At 31.2% G+C, this 27705-nt stretch overlaps 1 protein-coding gene across 3 annotated transcripts in view; it reads left to right on the forward strand.

Moving 5' to 3' along the window:
* The window catches only part of LOC117117954, a 78567-nt gene that overhangs the window by 18284 nt on the left and 32578 nt on the right, over positions 1-27705 (forward strand). For 2 of the 3 annotated variants that reach the window (XM_033262443.1, XM_033262444.1), the window contains exons 4-5: positions 18451-18660; positions 22416-22503. In XM_033262443.1, the coding sequence (XP_033118334.1) occupies positions 18451-18660; positions 22416-22503 (298 nt within the window). Of the gene's footprint in view, positions 1-9832; positions 10012-18450; positions 18661-22415; positions 22504-27705 lie in introns of those variants that run through there. The other variant, XM_033262445.1, reaches the window with a different exon arrangement.

Here is a 27705-nt window from a genome sequence, read left to right on the forward strand (position 1 = left end):
TTTTGTAGAAATAATAATTTCCATTATAAAAAAGTTTCATTCTTTAATTAAATATAAGACTTATAATTTAATTTAAAATTATGCTGTTAATTTATAAAAAGTTTGAGCATTGGAAAAAGTAACCTATTAACTATCACAAAAAAAACAAACCAGTATTTAATATTACAAAAATGATGGTACTTGTTGGGATGGCAGCTCTTATATTATCTAATGCAAATTATCAGATGCAAATCTGTCATATACTGCTGTGAAGCTTGCACTTATTGATTGCGTCTGACTGATTGTTGAACTTTGTACATTAGATAGATAGTATCTTCTCTTCATGTTAATTATAATAGGTAATGGAATATGTTTATCTAGGGATCATTTGCAAAACTTCACAAGGATAGTAGGCCTATAATACATAGTAGTACCCTATAAAGGCGCACCTTTGACACCAAAGAAAGTTTCCTCTAATAGATGTGTCTCCTGAATAGGGGTTAGCCGTAGTGTTAAAAGATATATAATTTTCTTTGTTTGATGGCCGAAAAAGTGTCCTGTTAATAGTGGTGTCCCCTTAATTAAGGTGTTTCAAAGGAGGGATTTTTTTTACTGTATATACCATGAATTGTTTATTTATAAAGGGAAACAATGTTATTGATGATGTTAAATATGGTTTGTTTTTTTTGTTTTTGTTTTTTTTTTCTTTTTTTGGTATTACGTATTTAAACTTATGTTTTAACTCAATTATTCAGTCCCCAAATCTTCCTCTCTCCTTCAACATGTAGGCCTATCTATTAATATTTTTTACTTCAGGGTTATTTCAATTTCCTTATTGAATTATGTCTGTAGTCTCTCTTTTTGTCTCATTTTAAGTTGGTTAATTTTGATGCTATTCAGATTCTGGTTTACTGTACTGGCTCTAGTTGAACCAGTAATCATGAGATACTAAGTTGAGCACTAAACTAATTAAACTACATATTAATTATTTTGACCTAGTGTTGAGATTTTAACCTAATGATGGTTGTTGATTATATCCTTTTTCAATAAAAATCAAGTAAACACCTAAAATAATAAGCTGTCATTTTAACCTACTATATGAATAAGGCAATTACTTAAACTACTAGCAGATCACATTAAATGTTTATATTGTATTATTTCCCCCTACAAGATGGATGTGCTTGTTTTCTAGCTGTTTCGCTTGTCAAGTGGATGAATAGAAGGGCGAATGTTGACTTTGTGGAATTGGTAATATGAGCTTATACAGACATTCTTGCCAAAATGGCTACTATGGTGACCTACAACTCACAAGGTCACAGCATAGTTCTCAAAAGCAATTGCCAACTATAAACAACATTTGGTTAGTTATGAGCCCATTAGGGATAGGCACTGTTACAGGGTTCCCTGTATGTGATATAACAGTGAATGCTTTCAAATTCAACGATTTCATAATAGTACAGCACTCATTGTTAATGAACAGTTGATGTGTTAATGGCACAATTGGGCTGTTATTAGTAGTAATCTTTTATTTATATGATAATGGTGTGCTGTGGTTTTGATGGTTTCCAACTTCTAATTTCAAGGTCTGTTGTTCAACTGTAATAAAATATATTAATGTCAACATTTTTTCACATCACTACCTATAACCTAAATTTTCAAGCCTCATAGAGTCATTGTCTGTCCCTAAAAATTTGATTTGGTGGATTTATGATAGTTGTAAAATAATTTATTTTTAAGAACACATTCTTATTAGAACACCGAGGCTGAAATTGCTTTAAAAATAAGAACAAAATAAGAACAAATTGAGGCTGAGGTAAAATGTCAAATGAGGTTTTTATAAGAAAAATGTCAAATGAGGTTTTTATAAGAATGAAAAAAAAATAGAAAAACCAACAGATACAGTAAAGTATTAATGTTTTAAAAGGTTATTTTTATAACAGTAATATACAGCTGTACAACGAAATAATTTTCGTTTGTAAAATAAGAACATTTTGAGCCTGAAAAAAGTAAGAACACAGCCTTTGCAAAATTGTACTGGTTGTTATAAAAAGTATATGGTATGAAAAATTCAATTTATATTTTAGATCCTTAATAAATATTAAAATAGTATAAACAATAGTTAATTATTTTATAATGTTCAAGCTTTTCATAAATTATTATTAATGACAAGTTACTGAAATTGTGATTGGAATTACTTGACAAGTCGATAAATAGCTATAAATAATTATAGTTAGTGCCGTATCTAGGGCGGGGCATGGTGGCACATGCCCCTCTCTAAAAAAGCTCACGCCTTCCCAGAAAATATTTGAATAAAAAAAACTATGTTCAAGTAAATAAAAATCACATATCACCTTATTTTGCGTGCTAGCTCCCCTTCACTCCACCTTCGCACCCCATTAGCCCTTCCCCCTCCCCCTTCCTAGAATCCCAGATACTCTCTGCAGTATAGCATACATGTTGATGGCTGAAAATTACCTTGTATCTTGTTTCATGATTATTATTCTGTGCATTATCCTAATTGCATATTTTACAGTGTGGTGTCATCTTGTGCATTCCACATTGTCTCTCCTATCTAAATACTTCATTAATTTCTCTCTTCTCTGAAGCCTTCATTAAATTCTCAGCTACTGCAGAATCTAGTTCTTAGGGCATTAATCAATTCTTCATTCATTGCCTCTGATTCTTGATAGTACTCGGTTAATGGATAATATAATTACATATCGTGTTGTTTAGCATGTTGCATCAGATTTTAATACAAATCTGATGTAATTATTAAAAAATGTGCGCCATCCATCATCAAGTAATCTATAAATAATTCCAAAACGTTTTTCTTTGTTCTTTATGTATAATATATTTAGCTTTATTGCATGCATATAATAATATTAACTTTTTTTCTTTTTTTTTAGATACAGGCAATTCATGGTTTTTTTAACATTATTTACTCTGTTTTCTACTACTGCTTTCTCTCCATATTTGTTCATTTTGCAACACCTTTCTAGTCTGGGTTTTTTTATGTAGTCAAAGTACCCTGTTAGTACTACAGTATTTTTTTGCATAATAATTTTAATTAGCATTACTAAAAGTATAGAAAGTATCTTAACTTCGGTTGAAATTCACTGTGTGTATATACTCATGAGATTGTTGATAAATTGTGAATGGCCTTATATTTCAAATAATAATGATGCCTATTAATTATAATCTTGCTTGGGCATGAAATCAATATTTTGTTGGCATTTTCAACTTTGTGAGGGCAAAATCAGGAGATTGATGGCAAGGATATTTTTTTACACTTGCTTGACTGGGCTCATGGTGATAACAATTGCTGCTTTGTACTGGTATTCCTCCAGGGCTTATTTTCTTTGTGGGTAGTTAGCCATCATTGCCAAATAAATGGTTTTAGAAGGTTGCTGGCATTTTGTGATGACTGTAAACTAAATCCCTTGGTCTAAACAGATTACCTATTTTTTCACAACTTTTCTATTAAATCCTCACTAGGCTTAGCCTTAACTGTTAAATGATGATTCCGCATTTGTACTTTGTTCTCTTGTTGTACATAAAAGTAAAATATTGTTTTATTCACCTTCATTGATTGATAACCTTTCAACCATTTGCGGTAGATAAAAACATGTGGCTAGTTGTTTCAATGGAAAGATAATTACAGTAAATAAATAAATAAATTTCTGTAATTGAAAGGCTAAATAATAAAAATAAAGATAAAAATAATAATAAAAATAATAAATAAAAATAATAATAAATAATAAAAATAAAATAATATAATAATAAAGGAGGCCCTTGTTATTTGATATAGTGAATTTGTTAATTTTATCTAATATACCATTCTCACAGTGTGTGTAGGCCCTATTCATTTCTTCAATTTTATTATAGGACTTGCATACCTTAAGTTTTCTACTACTTTGCATATGTCCAATTTTCTTTTGGTTTATTTGTATGTTGCTATTGTTACCATGCTGTTTCTATTAAGTTCTATGTGTTACATGTAATGTTGTAGTGATGATGTTTGTGCATTAAAATAGTTGTTCTTTCTCCTAGATTTCAATTCTGTTTTCAATTCAAATAAATTACCAACTGTAGTCCTACACTTCCTGTTTTGAACATATTTTAAAAGCCTAGAGTATTCGCTTATACAATGTTCAGTAACTGATTTGCCTGAAAACAAGAATAGAATATATTTACAGAAATATTAATTGCACAAGCTGGTGAGCAGTGGTTTCCAGAGCAAAGTGTACAAGTGATTAATATGCTTTATAACAATGATTGGCCTTGGAAGATAGCCTAATTAAGGCTGGGAAAATATCACAAGGCTAATTACTTTTAGTTTAAACAGACAACTGTTAAGTATGCAAATTTTACAGGTAATGCTATATAATTAAGGCCATTTGCAAAGTAATATTTTATGATGTTTATTATCTAGGGATCATCCATTTTTAAAAGCATTTTCAAGAGAACGAGAAACATACTCTTTTAGTCGGGCCACCTCCTACATTTAATAAATTACAAAAACTAATGATTATTAATCATAATCTGTTAATCTAATGACCATAATTTTTTAGAATAAGTCATCATGATTTTTATATTTTTCACAAAAGCAAACATACCATGTTGATATTGTGAGGAATATTTATTTAACCACTAGAATTTATACTTTATGGTCTATATAAAAAATGATTTATAATAATTTATGGCCTCTCAATAACATTTACATTTTTACAGTTGAAATCATATTTCCAATCAGGGATTTACTGTTTATACCGATGGCACATTTAAAGGGAAATATTAGCATTGTCAGGTATGTAATATAAATAGCTTTGATCCATATCAAATGGAATGTGTCTGGTATTGAAGCAATGTTAGGCCAAGTGGATAGGGTTCATCATTTGTTTGTTCCTGCCCCCTTCCCAAAAAAAAAAAATTTTTTTAAAAAATAAGTAAGTAGGAAAGGAGATATTTGTTTTTTATACTTAGTTTTTTTAGATAGGACAGACATAAGAAATACATAATGTATGGTACCTTACATCTGTGTTTGCATTCTGTCTAGGACAATCATATCTTTTGAGGCTTACAGTAAATCTAAATGGCTTAGGCATAGTTGAAAAGTTTTCTATGTTTATTCACTGCTGGTAATCATCAGTGAGATTTTACAAAAAAAAAAAAAAATATTTTAAGGTTAAACATGGCCATAAACCTCTGCTATTTAACTTGTAAGCTGCATCTTTTACCCTGACAGATTTCTTTTTTTTTTAATAATGGCTACAAACTTCTACCTCGCTTGCATAACTAGCGTGTCCATATTTAGAAACAGCCAGGCAGCTTGACTAGTGTTTATTAGGGGTGATCGATAAGTAGTGTTAGTTTTCATACATGTGTGTTTGTGAACAGCAGGATACAGAACACGCGTGATTGACAAGCGTTAAGTGGATTGGTTTATGTGTTAGTCAAGAATATCTTGCTAACAAGTTATCAGGTAGTCTGTTGGTGTTACATCATCTTACATTTTAAAATAATGTTCTGTTGGAACTGTCATTAAATTCAGTTTATTTTTGCTATGAAGCATTTTAACAAAGTATTTTACTAGATGAAATTCTCCCAAGGAAGTAGATGCCTAAATACTTATGTAGTATTAGGTTACTGGTACCAGCCATGGCTGTTTTAACATGTCTCAATTAATAAGTCTCTTTGGTTGGCTGGGTAAATTATGGGACATTTTTGAAATGGAATGAATCAACAGTTTATTCACACCAGTTCCGGTAGCATGTACGTAGTGGAATGCAGTATTGTTCCAGAAGAAGGGGGCCATTGTTTCAGAGCAGGGATTGTCTTATTAGCCCTTTTATATATGTGCTTAGTCTACCTTGTAGATTATTGTAGCACCATACATAGCTCCCTCCATGGCTAGCAATACTGGTACTCCCCTGAGCTGAAGAAGTTGCTCATTGTGCATAGTTGGTCAATATGGATTCAATGATGGACTTGAAGTACTAATAACATAAAGCTTCACAGAATTTATTTTATCCTGTGGTCAGTTACTGAATGTGAAAACAAGTTTTTTTTTTTTTTTTACAGTGCTTCCTTGTATTTAGCCTACAACATTAACCCATTTTTTGCAGTAGTTATGCTCTAGATTACATTTAATTTATTCCGATGGTAGCATGATTGCGGATCCCTTGATTGATATGTTTCTTAATATAGCCAGAGAATCGAGAACTATAATGATGATTATTTGTGCTATGAGTATGAACTTGTCACCCTAATAAATAGAGAGTAAAAAAATACAGTGTCTCAGATCCTGGGAATACGTGCCTTATTCTATTATACTTCCTTCCATCGATACAATTTTCTAATAAGAGATAATTGAAATCATTATCTTAACCTCGAAGCATCTGCTTTTCTTATAGAGCGCAGAAGAGGTTGTTGCAAAAATCTTAAGATTTTTTTTTTTGCTTCAAATATAGATTGTCTAATATCAGATTGCTATATTCAGATAATTTTAAATGCTAAGTTACTAAGCAGCCGTTTAAAGGAATTTACTTATGTATGTCTGTACATTAAGAGATATTTTTTAACAATTTAAAAGTCGCATATTTCAGGTTAGATATATGAGAAGATTTCTTTGTTGATTTAAGTAAGCTACTCGTGCTTTTTCCTGTTTACCAACGGCCTACTCCTCAGGGCGTTTTATGCGGCCAGTGCTTATTCTGAAAATTCCATGTACAGTAAAGTATCTAGTGTTATTGAAGAACTGTTGCAGACCAAGTTCACCCTTAGATCCTAATTACAGCCAGCAGCGGTTGCTATTGGATATGGCATCTTAGTGCAACCTAATAACAAGCATTTCGTGTGACAGACATGCTCAGTTGACGCTTATAGAATAACAGATAATGACTCCTTATTGGTTCAATATCATTATCAAAAATGCGTTGTAAATTAGAAAATTAAGGGGTCACTAGAGTCAACACTTGTCCCAGGTGCGGTAGGTAGTCCAAACAGTTCTCCAAGCTTGAGATAGTGTTTCCCGTACATTAGTCGTTGGGAAAAGATATAATCATATATTATTAGTCATTTGGAAAAGATAATCAGAAACTTAAAATATTGTTGAAATGGATCTTCTTTGTAATTGCTATGAAGTAGGACATTAATTATTTGCATTGTGATATCATGTAATAAAATTTGAGGTACATTTATTAATTTGTAAATAGTAAAGCCTAAAACTAATACACAGGCCTATTATTATTAAAGCCAGTAAGTTTTATGTTTGTAGAAAAAATATTCTGTCCAGGCATAGACACTCAGTGCTTTGGGCACATGTTTTTATTCATGTAGGGCTAACTTTGTGGCTTATTTTGACTTGTGAACAAAGGAGGTAGGCTCTCTCGCCTTTCCTCCCCCTCGTCTCCCCCCCCCACCAAAAAAAAATAAATAAAAAATGATATGGCAGATAAGAAAAAAAACTCAACATTCATTTATTGCATTGATTCTGAATTGATTTATTTATATTCCTAATGGTAATACTAACATTACTATTATTATAATTTGGTATATTAATACCGGTACTGTAACGTCGATAAGTTTTTATCAGGTTTTCATGTTTACTATTGAGCAATTTCCTTTAAGTAAAACAAGTATGCTTTTTTTGGTGTAAACAGTTTTGCGTCTGTTGGGAAGTAATTTCAGCAACCATGCCAACTGGTAGTAAAAAAAACTGTTTACACCAAAAACAGAAAGTAAGCATACTAGTTTTGTTGTGAAGAAATTGCTCAATAGTAAATATTCGTAATATTTTAAAATTAAAATATTTACTTGCTCAAAAGTTATTCAAGATTTAAATACAATTAAGCCAAAGATGTAATTATAATTAACTAGTTAAACCATTTGCTAAGAAATACGCTTTATTAAAACTGGTCAACTGGTAGTAAAAGAAACTGTTTACACCAAAAACAAAAGGTAAGCATACTGGTTTTGCTTTGAGGAAATTGCTCAATAGTAAATACTCGTAATATTTTAAAATTCAAATATTCACATGCTCAAAAATTATTTAAGATTTAAATACACTTTAGGCCAAAGATGTAATTATAATTAACTAGTTAAACCACATATAATTTACTAAGAAATAAGCTTTATTAAAAATATTGCATTATCAGCTATAATTCTGTAATTCTTAATAGATCTATAATTAGATGTTTAATTATAGTGTGTTAAATAATTGTTAATTATGCACAATTGCAGAGGTCAGCATTTTATGATAAGGAACTTAGACCATAAAACTTTATGACCTTATGTCTACTTAATCAGGCCTTGCTAGATGATAATCCATGGTCAGTAGTTTTTTACTATTTTATTATTGTAGCCTTTAGTTCGAGGTTTTTGTGATGTCTACTCAATTAGCAATAAAAATGCATATTTTTTCTAGAATGAAGCTTCTAGTTTACAATAATGTCGGATTCTTGTTTTAAATAGTAGACAATTATTAGGAATCATAATATGGTGTTAATTTTAGACTGTTTTCATATTATCTTTAATTACAATTCATGTTTTTATAATAAATTCCATGTTCGCATCTTTATGTTGCCAATCTGAAATATGTTAAATTCTAATTCATGTTTATGCTCTTTTACATTAATGTTCTATTATGAAAACCAGGTCACTGATTGAACCTGTCATTAATGCTTGACCGTTGAGATATATTCTTAAGAAGCACTTTATTTAAGATGAAAATCCTCAAAAACACATCGATTTCTAGTGAAATTAACTTGATGAATTTGGAATTTGTGCCATAACAGTAATGCTATCAGGATTAAATCTTGGTAAACTAGATTTGATATGAATTTATAATTGGGAAATCAGAAACAAACAAAACAACTTTAGCTAGGATGGAGAAAAGACTGAATTGGTGGGAGATTTTTTAAAAAGTTGTTTAGGGATATTCCCAAATTCTTTCCAGTGTTGTTTATTTACAATATATTTTTGGGGGGAAGAAATCAAATAGAACAACAAGTCAGTCATTAAAGAAAAAAACTGTTCAGGAGGATATAAAATATTATCTATAGAATTTGATCTGATAGTAAATTTCCTCTTAAATTTCAGCCTTGGAACTGTTGGTTGAATATAGTTTGGTTTGGTTTATTCCAGACTTATTCCAGAATAAATAAACATTTGCAGTATTTCACTGTCAGGAATATAACTATAGTGTACTGTGTGACATGTTGTAAAATACGATATTTTCTGGGCATAAATTTTAAACTGATGAACTTAATGTTCAACATAACACCAAGTTCATCTGTACAAATATCACATCCGAAGTCAATGAACTTGGTTATCTTCCGCAAATGAAACCTTACAAAGTTATTATGAGTTAACTGTATTTACCTCATTAGCCAGCAATCCATCATTAAGTATGTAACTCAAGGTTAAATATATTTTAAAATTTTGCCAACTAATCAATAAAAACATATTTTATCTGGTAATTTAACTAGTTTAACGAGACAGTGACTAGTGTTAAATATATTAAACCCTTAAAATATAGCGAAGCATGCATAGTAAAATATGCCATGTGATTTATCCATGTTGCAGTCTTAATTCTTAAAAATTCTGTATTGATGTCAAGCATATCATATCAACGACTCGCTCACGTTTCTTGCTTTTCTAATGAAAATTTGAAGAGCTTGTTGAAAGAAAGCCTAGTTTCCTCTTCAGTCAGTGCAGACACAAGGCAAACAAACAGTTTCAGCAGTTGTCAGATATTTGAAGGCCATCCCTAACTGGTGATGGCGTGTACAGGTGCATAGTGGGAGTGCTAGAGCAAAGGGCACAGAGCTCACGTTCTGTTCCTATACCCCTATTGAGTCATGCGGTTTAGACAGGCTAAGAGGAAGTAGCGGGAAACAAAGAACATTCATGCTTCTGACTCCAAGCTTCAAGTCTACAGAAAGAAACTACTGTAAACTTGGCAGCCATTAGCTAGTGATCTTTCTACGGAATTTAACTTTCAGTGAAAATAATATTCATCAACGATACAAGGTAAGCGTAGGTTGTTAGTGTTCATTGATTATCTAGTTGTGTAATATGTAGTAGGCGTTAATGAGTTTGTGGAAAGGGGAGATACTGGGATAGCAAATTGCCATATGGTGAGATTTGACCTTTATAGCACTTAAATTGTTCAATAAACTGCAGCCTGGCTGATATTAAACAAGTAAAGTGCCTCATGGTGGTAAACACCCAGGCTTGAAATGTTTCTTTCCCCTATCCAAATGTTTTAATTTCAGAGTTTATTGACCTCTGTAATGTTAGTGGAAAAACAATATTTCACGGAATTATTTTCAAGTTATCAATTAGCATTTACTTAGTGACATGTGATGACCTCCCAGTATTACAGGCTATAAATGGAATAATTCATGAAGAGTGCATTTAATTTGTTACTTCTTGAGAACAATTTTTTATAAGCAAACATTTTTGTGATTTTGTGTGTGTAGATTGAGAGATTTACGACAGTATTCATTTCAAAGAATGCTGATATTGATTGGAGGGGTTTTGTGTTTGTTCAACGGCTAATAGTCATTATTTCCACATGATGGGATGTGGTGTGTTTATGTGGTTTATGCCTGTTTATAGGTAAGGTTAAAACTATAAATTTCAAAGCTTTTTTTCTTGTCTTGATTCAAACAGTGTGGTATAGTGTTAGGCTAATCTAAGGTCACATAATTTCTCCATTTTTTGGCCTTGCAATTTAACCTTTAAAAGGAATTTGGTAGGGTCATCTTAAAGGTCACTGTAGGAGTACAGTTGTTGAATGCAATACTTGCATAAATTGTCAATCAAATAGTACAGTATATCATATGGAAAGGGTATAAACAATTAAAAATGGTGATAAACGAAATAGTTGTACATATTTCATGTGTTCATGCCAATCTGTCTCCATCATTAGCTGCTAAAAACTAATGCTGTATATATTTCTTTGAACATTTTTCATAAAATCATATTTCTTGATGAAACTGAGCATTTTTGGGGGGATCCCCATGTGTCCTCAAAGGATGTTATGATAATATTTATTTGAGATGCTTTTTTTAGGCAGTTAAACTTTTTTTAATTGCTTAATGCATGCATGTTCTATTTGAAGCTGTCAGCAACAGATTCATTATGAGATTTGTCAATGAAAGAATGATTAATTGATTAATTTTTAACTTGTAGTCACTTACCGTTTTCATGATTTATTTTGGATTTTGTCCAGCTTGTTTTTGACCTGGCTTTGGATTTTTTAGGTGGTAATATTATAGCATACAAATTGTACAACTATTCTTATGAATTTCATTGTGTGAATTTATACTTAAAAAATTGGCTGTAAGTCTACACTTTATTAATTTCCTCCTGAAATTGAATTAAACGACAAGTATGTTTATTTGATAGTCAGACTCAAAGTTATTTATGAATTAGTTTTTCATGTCAGTTTTTGTGAAGCACTTGAGAATGAGTAATATTTCTTAGCATGGCTCGTTGCCATCACGTAGCTCATTCGCTCTAATTGATCTGCCAATCACACGCTTATCTATCCTGAATCCAGGAAGGTAAAAGTGAAACTCCTTCACAGAGACTAGCACCTTTCAGGTGAAACAAGCATCAGAGGTCATCATTGCCAGTATCTAGGAGGACTCGGGCTACAAACTTTATGACACCTTGCTGAATTGCGCCTGTTAAGGTAGTTTTTGTTTCATGCACCTTCACATTTCTTCACACTGTTAAAAGAGTGTAGTTTCCAATTAAATTACTTTCTATATGCTCAGATATGGTATTAGGAGGAGTATGCCTATATTGTTTTGGGACTAAATAATAAATGCTAGTCCAGTTGGCAATTTTTTAGCATGATTTTCTGGAAAAGAAACTTGGATTCCAATTAATAATGTTTAATGTTTTGATTTAGTGTTTATTTTTATATTGGTATGAAGTGGTGTGGTGGTTTTGTGGTTTAGATGTTTACCATATAATCCCAAGATCCTGTGTTCAATTCTGACCAAAAACAAAACAGAAACAGGATTTTTTGTAACCAAACAACTCCACTCACCCTAGCCTCAAAAGGTTATAGAAAATAAATGGTTTCAGAGCATCAAGAATTTCAAAATATCAGCCTAGCTAAGTGGGCCGCACTCCTTTTACTTAGTAAAAAGGTTACAACCAATTTGTTTTATTGAACATTATTTTGAACATTTGTACAATCTAAAAAGTGTTCCATTTTATGCTCCAATTTATTGTCATGCTCTATTTTACATTTTATAAGATTCTATTGCACTTAAATATCAAATTCTATTGTGCATTCATATCAAATATTATTGTGCTTAATGTGTCAAATTCTTTTGCAGTTTAATATATCAAATTCTATTGTACTTATAGTATACTCAAAGGACGAAAAAAAAAAAAAAACCATGAATTGAGGACTCTTTTAACCAATACCCATGTGAAACATGAACTGCAGTGAGAGCTTTTCCAGATATCAATTATGTATTTCTTTTTTTACCAAGATAATACATGTGAATAACCATTTAACAGTTTAACCATAATAAAAATGATCATGTATTCAAAAGCTATCAAAATTATTACCATCGTAAAATATGTATAGATATTAAAAATATATTGTATGCTGTTAAATATCTAAAAATTAAATGTAAATTTATTACATTAGACAATCTAAGAGAATATGAAAAGAATGTAAGTATATTAATATAAGCATCTGTTAATTATTGGCAAAATTATATTCTTGTTTTGAATTTTTAATTTAAAGCTAAACACTTGCACACAATTCATAATTAAAATTTTATTTTCCATGTTATTTCACAGACAGTTGACTGATATGTTTAAATTTAGACTTGGGAAAAAACCTACAAATTTCAAAGTGAACCTATAACAAGTGATTCATCATTTAACGGGTGAAAGTTTTGCTCTAAATGAACTACAGTACATTATAATAATAATGTTGATCTTTGTCTGTTTAATACATCTCCTGATGTTTACATTAAACCCCATGAAAGATTATAATACACTAGTTGTCTGTATTAATATTGGTATAGTGTTCACCCAATTTATCAATCACTACTTCTGCATACCATGCACTTATTCAATACCCATTGTTTAGATCCTGTTTTCCTTTGCACTTTGTTCTTTTTTTTGTGGACACAAATACCTGACGTGTTAATACAAGGTGACCTTTAGAACTTAACTGCTCATTCCTTGGTATATTTTATCTGGCTATCAAGTAACAATCAATTTCAATACTAGTGGCTTCGTGCAAATTCATTTTGATATTTGTCATGTAGCAAGTAATATAGGCTCATTGAATTTGGATTGGACATGTGGTGTTTACAGAACATCTGTTGTTAATGTTAGTTGTTTAAGTTTTTTTTTACCTTGATTCTGTGCACAATACTCAGTATAGAAAATGATTGAGAAAAATAGGATTAGAAGGGTAGATAGTTCATCTGTGTTTTTTCTGTATTTGAGGATTAGTAGAAGATAGAAATAGTCATGAATTAGCATCCAATAAGGATTGTCTTGTTACTTGTAAACTGCGTGCTAAACAATAGAAATATTTTAGTATGAAAATATCTTGGTGTCTGGAATTACAACCCAAAAACATGGTGTAGGAACCTAGGCTATTACCTTTAACTCCAAGCCACGCCTCCATGGTTGTATTATTTAGCTATGTGATCTTCATGTCCTATCCTATCACAGGTTATTTACTGTATGCTAGTGGGCTTCCACCATTGGGTGTCATGTTTTGGACTTACTACCAGGATTAAATGTCATTAAACGAGTTATAGTGCATATTAAAAAGAGGAATGGCAATTCTGAAGCTAATTATTAAGTCTTTAATTTTTACAGCTCATCTTTAAATGTAAAAAAAGTAAATATATAATTTCAGAGTGAAGGCTTTACGACTGTATCTAAAGGTACTTCCTGCTAAATTTAGCAAAATAAGATTAATTACAGATGTAAAAGTAATTAAACATAATAATTGTAATATTTATATATTAAAAATGTATTAAAAAAAACACTAATTTAATTGATGCCATACTTAGGTGTATGAACTTTTTATGTTCTGATTTAACAATGTAGCTGCATTAATTTTAATTCTTTTTTAGTGTGTGCAATTGCGAGTTAGTCCTAAAAAAACATCTAATTATCAGCCTTAAAATTTTTTAATTCATTTTTATTTTATATCAATCAAAAGTTTATTTATCTGAACCACTCTAATTGTGCAAACTAAAAGTGCAAACTAAAAGCTGTGTATGTCCCCGGTAATTGTAAGATTTTTATAATTGTAAGATTTAATGAGTTCACAGTATCAAATTTATTGATCGTCCCTTCCATGTTATATACTGTACTACCAGGTTACTCCGAAGTTCTTTGAGCCATCTAAAAATATAAAAATAATTTTGGGAGAAGGAAGAACAAAGAACTTTCAGGTAGCATAATCACACAAATAGAAAAAAAATGAATTAAGCATTGTTACTAAATTAAATTTATCAAATATTTCTTCAAGAATGAATTCACATACAAGATAATTGCTATTTGAAACTACTGTATCAGTGCTTTTCAGGATAACTACCTTCTAGAATTAATCAGTGTTACGCATCACTGAAGCAGTGTCTATCCAAATCGTGAAGATAATGAAACTGATAGTCATTAGCATACAATATTTTCTACTTGAATTAAGTACCTTGTTTGTGATTTCAACAATCGTAATACAATTTTACCAGTAAATTATGACATCACTTTGGAGTTCCTTTATGTACACATCTTTATGAAAAATTAGTAGACAAAGGGGTTTCGTTTTGAAATACCAAAAACCAAGTAACAGGCAATAAGAAGATTTTCCCGGCTTGATATTACACTGTAGCAATAAGCTATGTACAAACAGCTGTGTATAGGTTGTGTTATTCTATTAATTAATACTTTCAAAGGTCAGATGGTAATAATGTTATTACTGACATTACGAGCCCAATCACACTTAAGAGTTACGTCGGCTCAGGTCTGGCCCAGGTTCGGCATTTTTTAAGTGCCGAACAATCAATAAATGTTAAGTTGGCCCTGAGCCGACCTAAATTTAGTCCGACTTTTGAGTTAGCTCAGGTCCCGTAATGTGGGACATGGGCCGACCCAACTTCATATCTGAACGTAAGCCGAACCTGAGCGGCCCAAGTTCACTCTGATTGCAGTTGATGTTGACATCTTATCTACCACAATATTCATTCGAAATGATTTGCGCGAAAAAACCCCATTGGGAAATAAATTGTTAAGGAAACTGTAGAGTAAAATTTTTTTCCCAGGGCCATTCTTACCGTACACCACTACTCACAGCCTCTGTGCGAAGCATAAGCATGCACATCACGCACCACGTTGTAAACATAATAATAACGGGGAAATACCACATGATACAAAGCTTATGGGCAGTTTGGCAGATGACGTATGTTGCGACTTTCTTTTCTACAGCTGAATTCCAGTAAAAAATATATATATAGGCCTATTACAAGCTCAAGAAAACCCGTTTTTTGTATAGCACACATTAATTTCACAAGTTTATATTCTAAAATCATAACATTGTATAGCGGTAGATTTCTTTCTGTGAACGTCATCCTCACGTTCGTAAAACTACTTACATGACCCCGAGGACCGAAAAAAAAATAATCGTTTGTTATTGTTATGAGTGAAGCGGGTTCTAAAAAGCAAGTGTCAAAAGTGTTTGTGAATGAACCTAATATGAAAATACTTATTATTGCCAAATAGATGCTTGATGCTATTATTTCTACAATCTGTGTCTATAGACACCAAACAGTGGCAGCAACCTTCAGTCTTACATAGGCCTATACTATACAGTTACAGTAATACAGATATGGACTTTCGAAATCGCCCGAGTCTGGTTTTGCACAGAGTAAAGTCGATCTGCGCTAAATATGGGTCTTGATTGTTATAATAATTATCGTCACCATAATCAAGTAGCAAAATGATACGCTTAAAAAATCAAAAGTGTATAAGGACAATAATTAATTGAAATTAGGTTCATGTTTTGTGCGAATTCCATGTGTTTATGCTTGGTTGGGATTAACCGTTCCACCATCATGTAATGCGATCGCCTCGACCCTCCTGTCCTGCAATTCATCGACCCGGCCCAAAGGAGAAGCGTGAACGTTCGTAAGGCGGCCCTGGGCCGACGAAAATTCGACGGGAAAATGTGTTTGAGTCGTCCGTATTTAAGGCGGCCCTGGGCCGACCCTAGGCCGGCCTAATAAGTGTGATTGGGCTTCTAAGTTTCTGAGAAGGCCAGATTAAAGCAATCGTGTGATATTCTCATACCGGTAGGTTATTATGATACTTGAGCTAATTATCTCCATGTTTTAAGTCATATTTATACTCCTCTTTAAATGTTGATGTTTTAGTCTAGGCATACATTTCTTTTGTTTGATGCCTTATATTTTTCTTCTGTTTGATGCCTTGTATTTTTCTTCCGTTTATATTGTAAATTCAGATAACTTTCAACATTTCTATGTTGCCTTCTTTATACCAATAAACGAAATGAAAAAATAAAGCTGCATACATTCTTGTCTGTTAGAGTACATCATTATCGGTACAGTTTCTGGAAATGTTCTCTGCTCAGTTTTTTATTCTCCATTGTATTATAAAGCAGTAATTAATTTTCATTTATAAATAATAATTTTTATTTACATATAGGTCTATACTTTTAATCCTCGAAAAACCTACTTTTTAATAGAGATTTGTTTCACATGTTGGCAATCCTATTGTGTTAATGGTCTCTCCTTGTGCATATTTGTACATGTTGGACTTTGTATTTGAACTTTGTCGTGTATTTGGTTTCTGAGTTAAATTATGAGATACGATATTTGAATGATTATTTAATAGCTAGAGTAATCACAATACTACTACTATAATTATACAATTTAGATTAAACTCGAACCATTAACAGCCAGAAAATAAGTTTGTACCATACCAGTAAACCACCAAGGTTGATTCTCTACAAATTCAATCTCAAATAGCAATGGTATGAAATTGTAAATTATAATTTATTTATTAAGTCTGGTCTATAGCAAGCAGTTGGTATGAATAGATCATTGATTGACATTATATCTCGTGTTTATTGACAAGAATTTAAGGTTGCAGCTGATTGGACGATATGCTAGCTGCTGTAATCTGATCTAATCAACACACAGTTCATGTTCACTTTGCAAAATATATCAACTGTCAGTCGGATTTCAAGGACTTTTGTCAGACATCATCGAAGGTCGAAGGTTAAAGTAAAGTTCCATTTAGAATATAAAGATCATTTTATCGCATTATTAAAGTAGATGGGGATGGGGAGACAGGAATGGGTTAGGACATGGGTATGGAAGATGTTAGATGATGGTAGAAGAGAAATTGCTAGATGGTCTACGACTATTGGATAGAGGAATTTATTCCAGAAAATTTGGAGTCCATTTTAATAACAACAATATTAGCAGTAATATTTTGCCTTACCTGCAAGCCTGCCTACCTGAATACACAGTACATTCCCAAATACTTGCGAAAAGTATGATAACACATTATGTACCTGGGTAAAAAATCACTCCTATGGAATTTCTTGATGCAAAATCAATATAAAATTGAAACTCCAACAATAATAATAATAATAATCATTATGTGTAAGGTTACTCAAAATAAATAATGTATTGACTATCATCTTTGCTGTCAGATCACTTTGTAGTTTAGTGTGCACAGTGGTAACATCACATAAACAAGTACTATGGAAGAGACAGATTGATCATTATTAGTCTATCGACGCTATATTGATTTGAAAGAGATGAAACTTTATAGCCCAAAGGAGATGAGCAAATATCTCTCAGAGGGTTTTACTATTAATTATTTTTAAGCCATTATAGTAAAGGATGATTTGGAAGATTAAGAAACTGGTGGAAAAAAATATGTTGAAATGAATTTGATAACCAAAGCATTGATAACTAACTGATTCTGTTACTTGATAAATGGATTATTATGGAATTGGTAGGTTACAGCCGTATCCTCTCTGCTCCTCTTTCCAACAAAATTTACCCATTTTAACTTCTCAATAACTCCCAAATGCACTGGCAAGTTTATGCACTTGGGTTTATGTTGTATAATTTTGTAACTAGTTCTGGATTAATGTATTGCTTATGTATTAAACATTCATTTCAGGTCAATTATATATTCTTACAATTAAACAACAATTCTTTCTTTATAAGTTCATCCCCACCATCTAAAATCCCTCTTATTGTACAAGTAGGCCCAACTCTTTCTTTATCCAAAACAAAAAATATATTGATAGAGCATAGACATGATGTCAATATTAAGCATATTCAAGAATTAAACTTGCACTGTTAAAATTACAAGTGAAGCACTAATTATCACTAATGCCTAATACAGTACATGTGTTTTTATTTTCAATAGGATGAACATAATAAGAAAATACACAGTACTTTCCAGAGATATACAGAAGTAAAAAATGAGGTCGACCAATGGATACATGACCAGAAAGTACAGCAAATTCTCATTACTGCGCCATACATTGTAACTGGCTATCGGGTCAAAGTCTACCGGATAGGATCGGCCACACAGTGGTTCTCGGCCGTTATCACAGGCCATAATCTCGAGACGCGGGTAAGTGCAAACATTTGTATAGGGAATTGCATATTTGCAGAGAAAAAATAGAGAAGTATACCTGTGAAAGATGTTGTAAGACAACTTAAACACATCTTGTTTTTTATTATTTTTATGTATTTAGGTTTATTACAAAGGAAAACATGGTCCTCGTCTCCTATTCATTCACCTAGACATTTTTTTTTTTTTCAAACTTAAAGATACTAATTTTGTAAAATATGAAAAAAAATGTAATTTAAACAGGTGTCAATCATTTGAAAGGTTCAAATAAGAACTTCCATTGAATAGGTTTAAAGAATATAATTGATTTTTTAATAATGCGTGGAGTCTTCATAAATATGAAAATCCTTTAATGGTGTTATTTATGTCTGTTAATTAAACTAATAATATCTCAGAATTCTGACTTTCAAATGATATGTTACATCTGCTACATTAACCTATTTCAAATGAAAAAATAATAATACAGAATAAGCTATTCAGATATATTAAGTCTTACAAATTTTTTTTCATCTTTTTTTATTACTTAATATAGAATTATTAGTTTTATACTAGATTTTTTCTAGATTTCTGGGTCAAATTAAAACATAAAGGCTTTTTTTTTTATCCAAGTAGAGTGTATTTAATGGTTGCCTTCCTGAATGGATAGTTAATTTGATAGTTAATGTCAATTTATATCTACTATCTTATGTTTTTTTAGGATTTTAATTCGTGCTGATGTTCCAAATAATACCAAAATAGAATTAATTACATTTTTTTTTTTGGTGAATGCTTTTATCAAAGACTAATAGTATTATTTTATTATAACCTTGACTTATTTTTTATAATTGGGAAAAATTATATTATATCTTGCATTAATCTGTGTATTTTAATTTTTATATTTAAAATTTTCTGCAGATGTTAGTTGATTTAATTAGCATATTAATTAGAGGTTAATCAATACGTAGAAGGTTAATATATATATTGCAAAAATGTTTTTCCTTTTATATTTAACATATTCATGTTAAAGTGACAAGGTTGTCTAGATTTTGCCCATAAAAACATTACTCAATAATGATTAAGCCATATTGCATTAACATTATGTTCATATAGCAACCATGTGTACAGTATGTTATTCCATTTATTTTTTTTTACTTTGTACAAGCCTCATAGTATCTTGTAGTATTAACAAATAATAAAATAAATAAATTTGTAAATAAAAAAAAAATTATGGAAATTTACAAAAATGAGGTCAATTTCATAGTACGACCTTGTTTATTATGACCTGTGTTTTTGTTTTAGTTTTAAAATTAATGAATAATCCTCACTGATAGTGCAATTACCTGCATAATAATTTTGTACAGTTTCTGACATTTATTACCTTCTGTTGTAAAACTGGAACTAATTTATCACTCTCTGCTGTTAAATTGGAACTATGCTTTGTGGATTGTTATTACTAATAATACTTATTCAGGAAAAAAAATGAAAATAAAAGATATTTACTAAGCAGAAAGACAGGAAAAAATTGTAGACACAACCTACGCAAATGGGACAAAAAAACAGCCTAAACCAACGTGGCCAAATTGGCACGCACAAGAATCATAAGATGAAATTTTAAAATTTCATTTTTTAGAGCAATACTATTACATTGTTTATCCCCATTTGCTGGTGGCATTTTACTTGCAAAGTTCAGTGAATACTTTACTTTTTTGTTATTGAAATGTCCGAATAGCGTTAATTCAATTATTTCTGGCTGCTTGTATTTCCTCACGAGATTTCTATCAAATATCTTTATTCTTAGAATGTTTTTCCTAGATAATTTCAAAGGGGAAGTTGATTGTAAAGATTAGAATGTGAGTGATAATTGAAGTGCAAAGAACAGGGTACTGATATCTCTTTATTTAAAATGTAATGGGGTAATTGAAGGGCAGTACTGTATATAGTGGAAAATTACAAAAAAAACTTGCTTCTAAGATATTTTTTTAGGTGGATAGATAGTGTGTATTATTTTGTTATTTTTAGGTGCTAGAAGATAGGATTTCAGATTATTGCCACCAGGAAATTTAATAGATCTGTTATTACATTGTTGAATACATTCAAAATGCAACAAATGTTTATTCATTTAAACAGTTGTTACCCAGTGGTGTAAGTTTTTGAATTTGTTTATGTTTACTTGTATAAAAATTGTTTAGTATTAATGGTGTTAATCTTTTTAGCATTTTATCAATATCACGGCCTTGTAGAAACACACCTTTGGGTGATACAAACTTTTCCGTGTTTAATCAAAGCCTTTATTATTATTATTATTATTATTATAATGCCTACTTTCTCATAATGAATTATTACCTGTACATAAATGTCTCATTTATGTCTGTTGTTATATGAGGTTTCTCTAATTGATGTCAGGAATTTTGAAAAAAAATGAATCAGGTTAAAGCTCCTACTACTTTGTAGGAAACACTTCGTTACGAATGAAAAATACACAACACAAAAAATAACAAGGAGTTTTTACTTGATATGTAAAATAGTAGGCTATGAAATAGATCATGAGATCACCCCATTAATTATACATATTAATATTAAAAGTTAATAAAGGATTAAGACATTAGGTCTACACCTAAGAAATTACCATATCATCACTTATGTAAGTTAAATATACACCTGGCTCTTGAGTACTTGGTCTCCTATTGTTAATCCTATTTTTTTTTAATGTGATTTACTTGAAACAAAGTATAATAAATAATTCATATTTATTTCTGTGAATTTTGCAGAGCTGATGAGAAAATAGGAATTCTGTGGGCGACTGAGAATAAGCCTTGCCACCATAAAATGTATAACATTGGTATTAATTCTGGATCCTTAATGTTATTATACAAAGAATATTAATAGAGAGTGATTTCATGACATTTTAAAATGATTAATGGTACGGGTTTCAGACAGTGACGGTCTTAATTATAAATTTGATGTCTATTTTGAAAACATATTTTGCTTAGATTACCTAAGATCCTTTTTGCTAAGCTGGGAGATAGGAATTTTCGATTATTTATGGTTGAACTCACAGACAGTAATTAATAACTTGAATTGATGTAAGGCGGATATGTATTTTACCCTTTATCCTCCCACCCACACAAACATCAATTATATGATGATATTTACATTAGTTAAAGCTATCATGCTCTTGGAAATGTTATAGTGTTATCATCCCAACTCAAAAGTTTATAGTATCTCGGATATAATTCCATCTTGGTTGTAAACTCATCCCCGGATTTTATAAGCCAACCCCGTAATTTTCATTCAAAATTCTTCACCCGGTTATAAGCCCTACCCTAAATCCAGAGGAATTCTAGACTTTGCTTTGAGAATTAAATCTTAGGCTGGATGTTGGGTAAGGCTTCAGACACATAATTGGCTACTTTTTCTGTTGCTCGGGTATAAGCCAGTGGTGGCTCCAGAAATATCTTGACGACGGGTCTAAGGTACCTGATTGGAGGTACAAATTTCATAACAAAGGTCCAAAATACCCTCAGTTTCATAGTGCTTAGAGCAAATTGTTAAGAATAAAGTAGAGGTGTACAATACCTCCTGAGTGGTACATTATTTTATGGCTAAAAAATTGTCTTCATCCCCGACAGGAGTTCCTATGCCCCCTGGACCCTTAGCTGATACTGTATGGTACAAGCCGAGGAACTACCGTACAACTTCATGTTTTTGTAATTTTTCTCTATTGATTATTATTGAATAAAATTTGATTTTGATTTGATTTTGATTTGATTCCTCAGGAGCTGATTGTTATGGATGATACTGTCCTTGAAAGTCATACAGAAAATCCAGCTCTTGTGCAGATGATGTTCTTAGATTTAGATGATGGTAAGTCAACATTCTTACTACTGATTTATTCAAGCAGTCTCTTCTTAGCATCCATGCAATTGATTTATTATAATGATTTATCTATACAGATACTTTACCCAGGCCTGCTATACCTCAATCATAGTCTTATTCTTAATGGTACTACTACCTACATAATAAAACCAAATCCTGCTCCTAATCCTAACCATTATAGACAAATTATTTTTGTCAGAAAAGAACTATAGTTTCCTTGATATGAAAACTAGTTGAAAACATACCAGCATTATATCTTGTGTTTTTATTACAGTTATAAATTTTTTTAATGGGCTGTTGTCATCTGTTAACATTTTTTTTTTTTCCTTATATATAATATTCAGAGCAAGATTTTGCATTCGTATTTTTATTGTTGAAAGCTATATAGGCCAATATTCGCTGAAATTACATTTCATGCAAACATTGATTGTAACAAACCACAATAATGAATATGCATCCTGGTCAAAATAGACATAATCTCTCTTTCCCCCCCCCCCCCCCCCCCGACATATCCTGGGGTAGGGATGTTGTTTTGTCCCTCTAACCAGCATATCCTTACTTTCATTATCAAGTAGAGGATTATCCTATTATTTTTTTTTATTTCAAGTAAAGTTAGGTATCACAGAAGCTTTTAGATTAATTGTCTTTTTAAAATACATGTTTTTAAAATACATGTTCTCATAATTCTTAACAGAACAAGATAAAAAATATTATTATAAGTTATTCAAATTAAACACAAGATTTCATTACTTGATCAGTATTCATTTATGCAGGTTAGTAGATTCAACTTCCATGTTTTTACATGGAAAATATTTCCAAAAAATGTATCTCATCTTTCTTATCTAAGATTGTCGCTTCAATTATTCGCCATAAGATATTAATTCCTTAATAGCATGTGGCTCACGTCTTGCGTATGAACATCACAAATTACTCATGAGATACTTTACCGTTGAGTTCTAGTTATTGAATCATTGTCCTAGATCAAATGCCATTCCAGGAAAAAAATTATGTTGGATTTCATTTGATATTAAAAGAGGTTTTTTTTTTCTGTTAAATGGTGGTTAGTTTCCCTGTTACATGGCAGGTACTCTTGGTACGGTTTATTAATAATAATAATAATTTTGGCTTATAAATCTTAACAGTAAAAATAAAATTTGGGGGAAAAAATTAAGAAAAATACAAGTTAAAAAGGTGAGTTTTTAAAGCTGCCTTAAAATCATCAATGGAAGTTGCCTGTCGGATTGTAATAGGCAGAGCATTCCAAAGAATTATTATTATTATTGTTATTAGTCTTGTTGATTTGTTTTTATAGGAATTTTTTCTTGCTTGTCCAGTGAACATAGTTTCTTTCATACTCTAGTACACCTAATAATAGAGAATAATAAAAAAAAAAAAAAAATTACTGCTTCGATATGGAGTGGTTTAGTTGTGGGTGGTGTACTAAAGTCTTGGGTTCGATACTAGTAAAAATGTTGGAATTTTTTTCATAACCTTAAGTCGTATAGGCCTATCGACTTGTTCATTAATGCATAGAGAATTTTAAATAATTGACTTTACTGAATAGATTGTTCTTGTAAATAAAATGGGTGTGCGGGGAGGGAATGTGAGAGGAAATAAAAATACCAAAACATATATAATAAGACATTATAAGGATATTCCTGATGATGACATAATTAATGTCGAAATATTGAATCCCGACACGATGGCGTGCATTTCGATACTTGGAGTATGTATTATACTGTCTTATAAGGATATGATTTATTAGTATTAGTAATTAATAATTTAATTGTCAAGAGTTTCGTTCTCCTCACAAATAAAATAATTTCACAGACGTCATAATGAAACTTTGTTTACAAAGCATCGATTAATTTCCATTTTGTATTTTAGTTTGTGGTACGTTTAGTAATCGATGTAAATGACCTGTGTACGTTAATGGTCATCGTCATGATTTCATTGTATGGTATACACTTCTGTTGTGTTAACAAAGGGCTCACCTTCATTAGTTCAACTTATTATAAGGATGGTATTATAACAGGAAAGAGGTGTTTATTATTTGTGAAGGTAGGTTGATGGTCCTAACAAAGTTGCAGGGAAGTTTCTAGTCTATCCAGATATTTCCTATATATTATAATGATAGTGTATTAGTTGGGCATTTTGGATACTGTACCAGCCCATTCCAAAGTAGCATTGTTGTGCTCATGTACTCAATTTCTACGGGAGATTAATTTGATATCAGGCGGTTGGTCCTATCACTTTCCTCCATGGTCCTATCAAGTTCTTTGCCCTAGGGATCATCTTGGAAGTTCGCGGCTCTACGATGAGATAACAGAACAATATAGGATTGTCAGGCAGTGGTTAGTTAATACTTCCTCTAACTCAGCCCAAGGTTGTTACAATAGTTATTAGAATATTTCTCCCATAGCATAATAAAATACCCACTCAAATACTGTAGTTCCTGTCCTTGCTTCTCATAATTCCTATTTCCTATAGTAAATATTGATGCACATAAAGTGAAACTACATTACACACACTACCTGTGAACATTATTTGAATATAACATTTTATTTACATGTTATTCATTTATTCATTCATTTTCAGTAATTCAAATTGCAAAAATTTAAACTGAATAGAAACAGAAAAATACGAGCAGAAGTGTTTGGAATATTGTATCTCTTTTATCTTTAACATTATTTATTCAAATTTTTGAATATGGTATTCTGGCATCCAGCTGGCCGATATATACAAAACTAGCTGAATGAGAACATCATCACCACCATGGCATCATCTTCATTATCATATCTCCTTTATAAAGAAGTAAATAATACGTAGCTTCAAAACAAAACACGACACAGAGGACCAAGATGTCATGAACTTAAAAGCTTGACTTAGCAACTGCTGCCCACTGTTAGAGACATTCCAAACTTGGGCTGCTTGCTTTTATTTTAACAAGTATTACAAATAGTCTTACACATAGTAAACGCTTAGGTCTACACAAGTAAGGTACAATAGTAGTAACAGTGATATACAGTATAAATTGTCAATCCTGACCTATACACTGACCCCGTATACAACAACACAAATGATATAAAGTACATACTTATACACCTACAGTACTAAAAAAAAACATATTGGCATTAATAAACTAAACGCTTAGCGGTTTTAACAGTAAGGTAAATACCCATGTAATTAATACTGGAATATGCACCTAAACACTTTCATTCTTAACCATTTTCCATGATCATGTGCAAACAATTTTATTTTATTTGAAATTGACCTTTTTTTTTTGTCTGGCTTGTTTAAAATGGGCATAGACTTTGTGCATTATGTGCTCTATGAAACATAAATATATTATTATTACTATGAATTTTTTGTTCAATTAAAGCTTTTGAAATTAAAATTATTAAAATAATAATAATTATGTCATGTTGACATAATAATAAATATTGAGGATCAGGAGAAATGTATTTAGAAACCCACCAGAGAAATTGGAAATTATAACCATAATTGATTGGGTCTATAGGCAGAACTGGGCAGGTTCTTCGTGACTATTGGGCGAATTATGTAGAAATGAAAGTAAATTTAAGAGATTAGATTGACACTCAGGGGAATGGAATTCTATTGGCTATGTACTATTGTGCTTGGATAGCATGCAGGTCAAATTGGGTTAGTAGTTGGTGAGTTTATCAAGCTCTCCAAGGAGTATCATATCCTTGAGCTGAAAAAGGCCTATGTCTTGGGTCAACCAGGTCAAAAAACACATCACATAGCGAGATATTTCATGTGTTGAACAAACAATTCTTCCCTCTTGACACTTAGCCAATCTTCTATTGGCTGATAAATCACAGATATATGTCTCACTATTCAAAACTAAATGCTTTGAGATTTTTAACCCACTTTTCTTTTAGATGAAAGAGATAAAATTTCAGAGTTGATAAAAAAAGCATTCATACTGGAGATGCAATAGAACTGACATTTTGTGAATAAAAATTTTTTATTAGCACAGAAATTGAAACCTTTAAAAAAAAATATATGACATTGTCACAATACTAGTTTAAGGATGAAACATAAAAAAAGGTAATTATCGTTATGCCTATGCAAAAGTCAGTAATGGATCATTATGTGTGTTAACTTTTGTGAATGTTTAGAGCAATTGTGTTTCATTGTACTTGCCGAAAGGGCAAATACAATATGATTCTGTTTAATTAAAAGGATAAGTCCCTAATTTTTTAGACTCTTCGTTCTTGTCTAAAAATTCCAACACATTTTTTTCACCTCTGCAACTCATGTAAATGCTTGTCTTCATAGCTAGAACTATAATCCTGTTGACTTTTGCAAGCTGTAGCAAATATTCAGAATTTTGTCTGCTTTGTTCAAACGAATATGTCTAATGTCTTCTCATGATTTCTCGATAGCAATTGTGTTTCATTGTACTTGCCGAAAGGGCAAATACAATATGATTCTGATTTAATTAAAAGGATAAGTCCCTAATTTTTTAGACTCTTCGTTCATGTCTAAAAATTCCAACACATTTTTTTCACCTCTGCAACTCATGTAAATGCTTGTCTTTATAGCTAGAACTATAATCCTGTTGACTTTTGCAAGCTGTAGCAAATATTCAGAATTTTGTCTGCTTTGTTCGAACGAATATGTCTAATGTCTTCTCATGATTTCTCGATAATAGGGGTTATGTTTTATTTGTGACATTATAAAAATATGCTGTGGTTTTTATGACGCTGATCGCAGCTGCTGTTTTAAGTAAGGACTTCCATGTTAGCATCTTGCCTTTTCTCTGTGTGTATGAAGCTGATTTGCAATATCCAACACAAGTTTGTCTGGGTTTCTTACTAGCATAAACACTCTTCCAAGCTTGTTAGTGTGAAAATTCTTCAATGTACCCAACAAATGTTTATTCTTAAAATGGAAATCATCTTTCCAAGTCAAGGATCCATAACCAAATATTCACATTCTGTTTTCTAATTTCATCTGTAGCATCTTGGTTGTTATATGCTATTCAAGTTTTGGATGGTAAAAGTATAAAAGGGGCATCTTTCTCTTAAAAAAAAATTGTTAAATAAATTTTGTTTAAATCCTTTAAAATATTTGAAATTAAGTTTTTTTTATTTTATTTCAATACTTGCATTTTTTTATTTTTTTATTTCAGTACTGTACGTTATTAAACCCACGCATAAA

Source organism: Anneissia japonica, unplaced genomic scaffold, assembly GCF_011630105.1.
Source record: "Anneissia japonica isolate Jap-2015-1 unplaced genomic scaffold, ASM1163010v1 scaffold288016_len413324_cov198, whole genome shotgun sequence".
Taxonomy (NCBI): Eukaryota; Metazoa; Echinodermata; class Crinoidea; order Comatulida; family Comatulidae; genus Anneissia; species Anneissia japonica.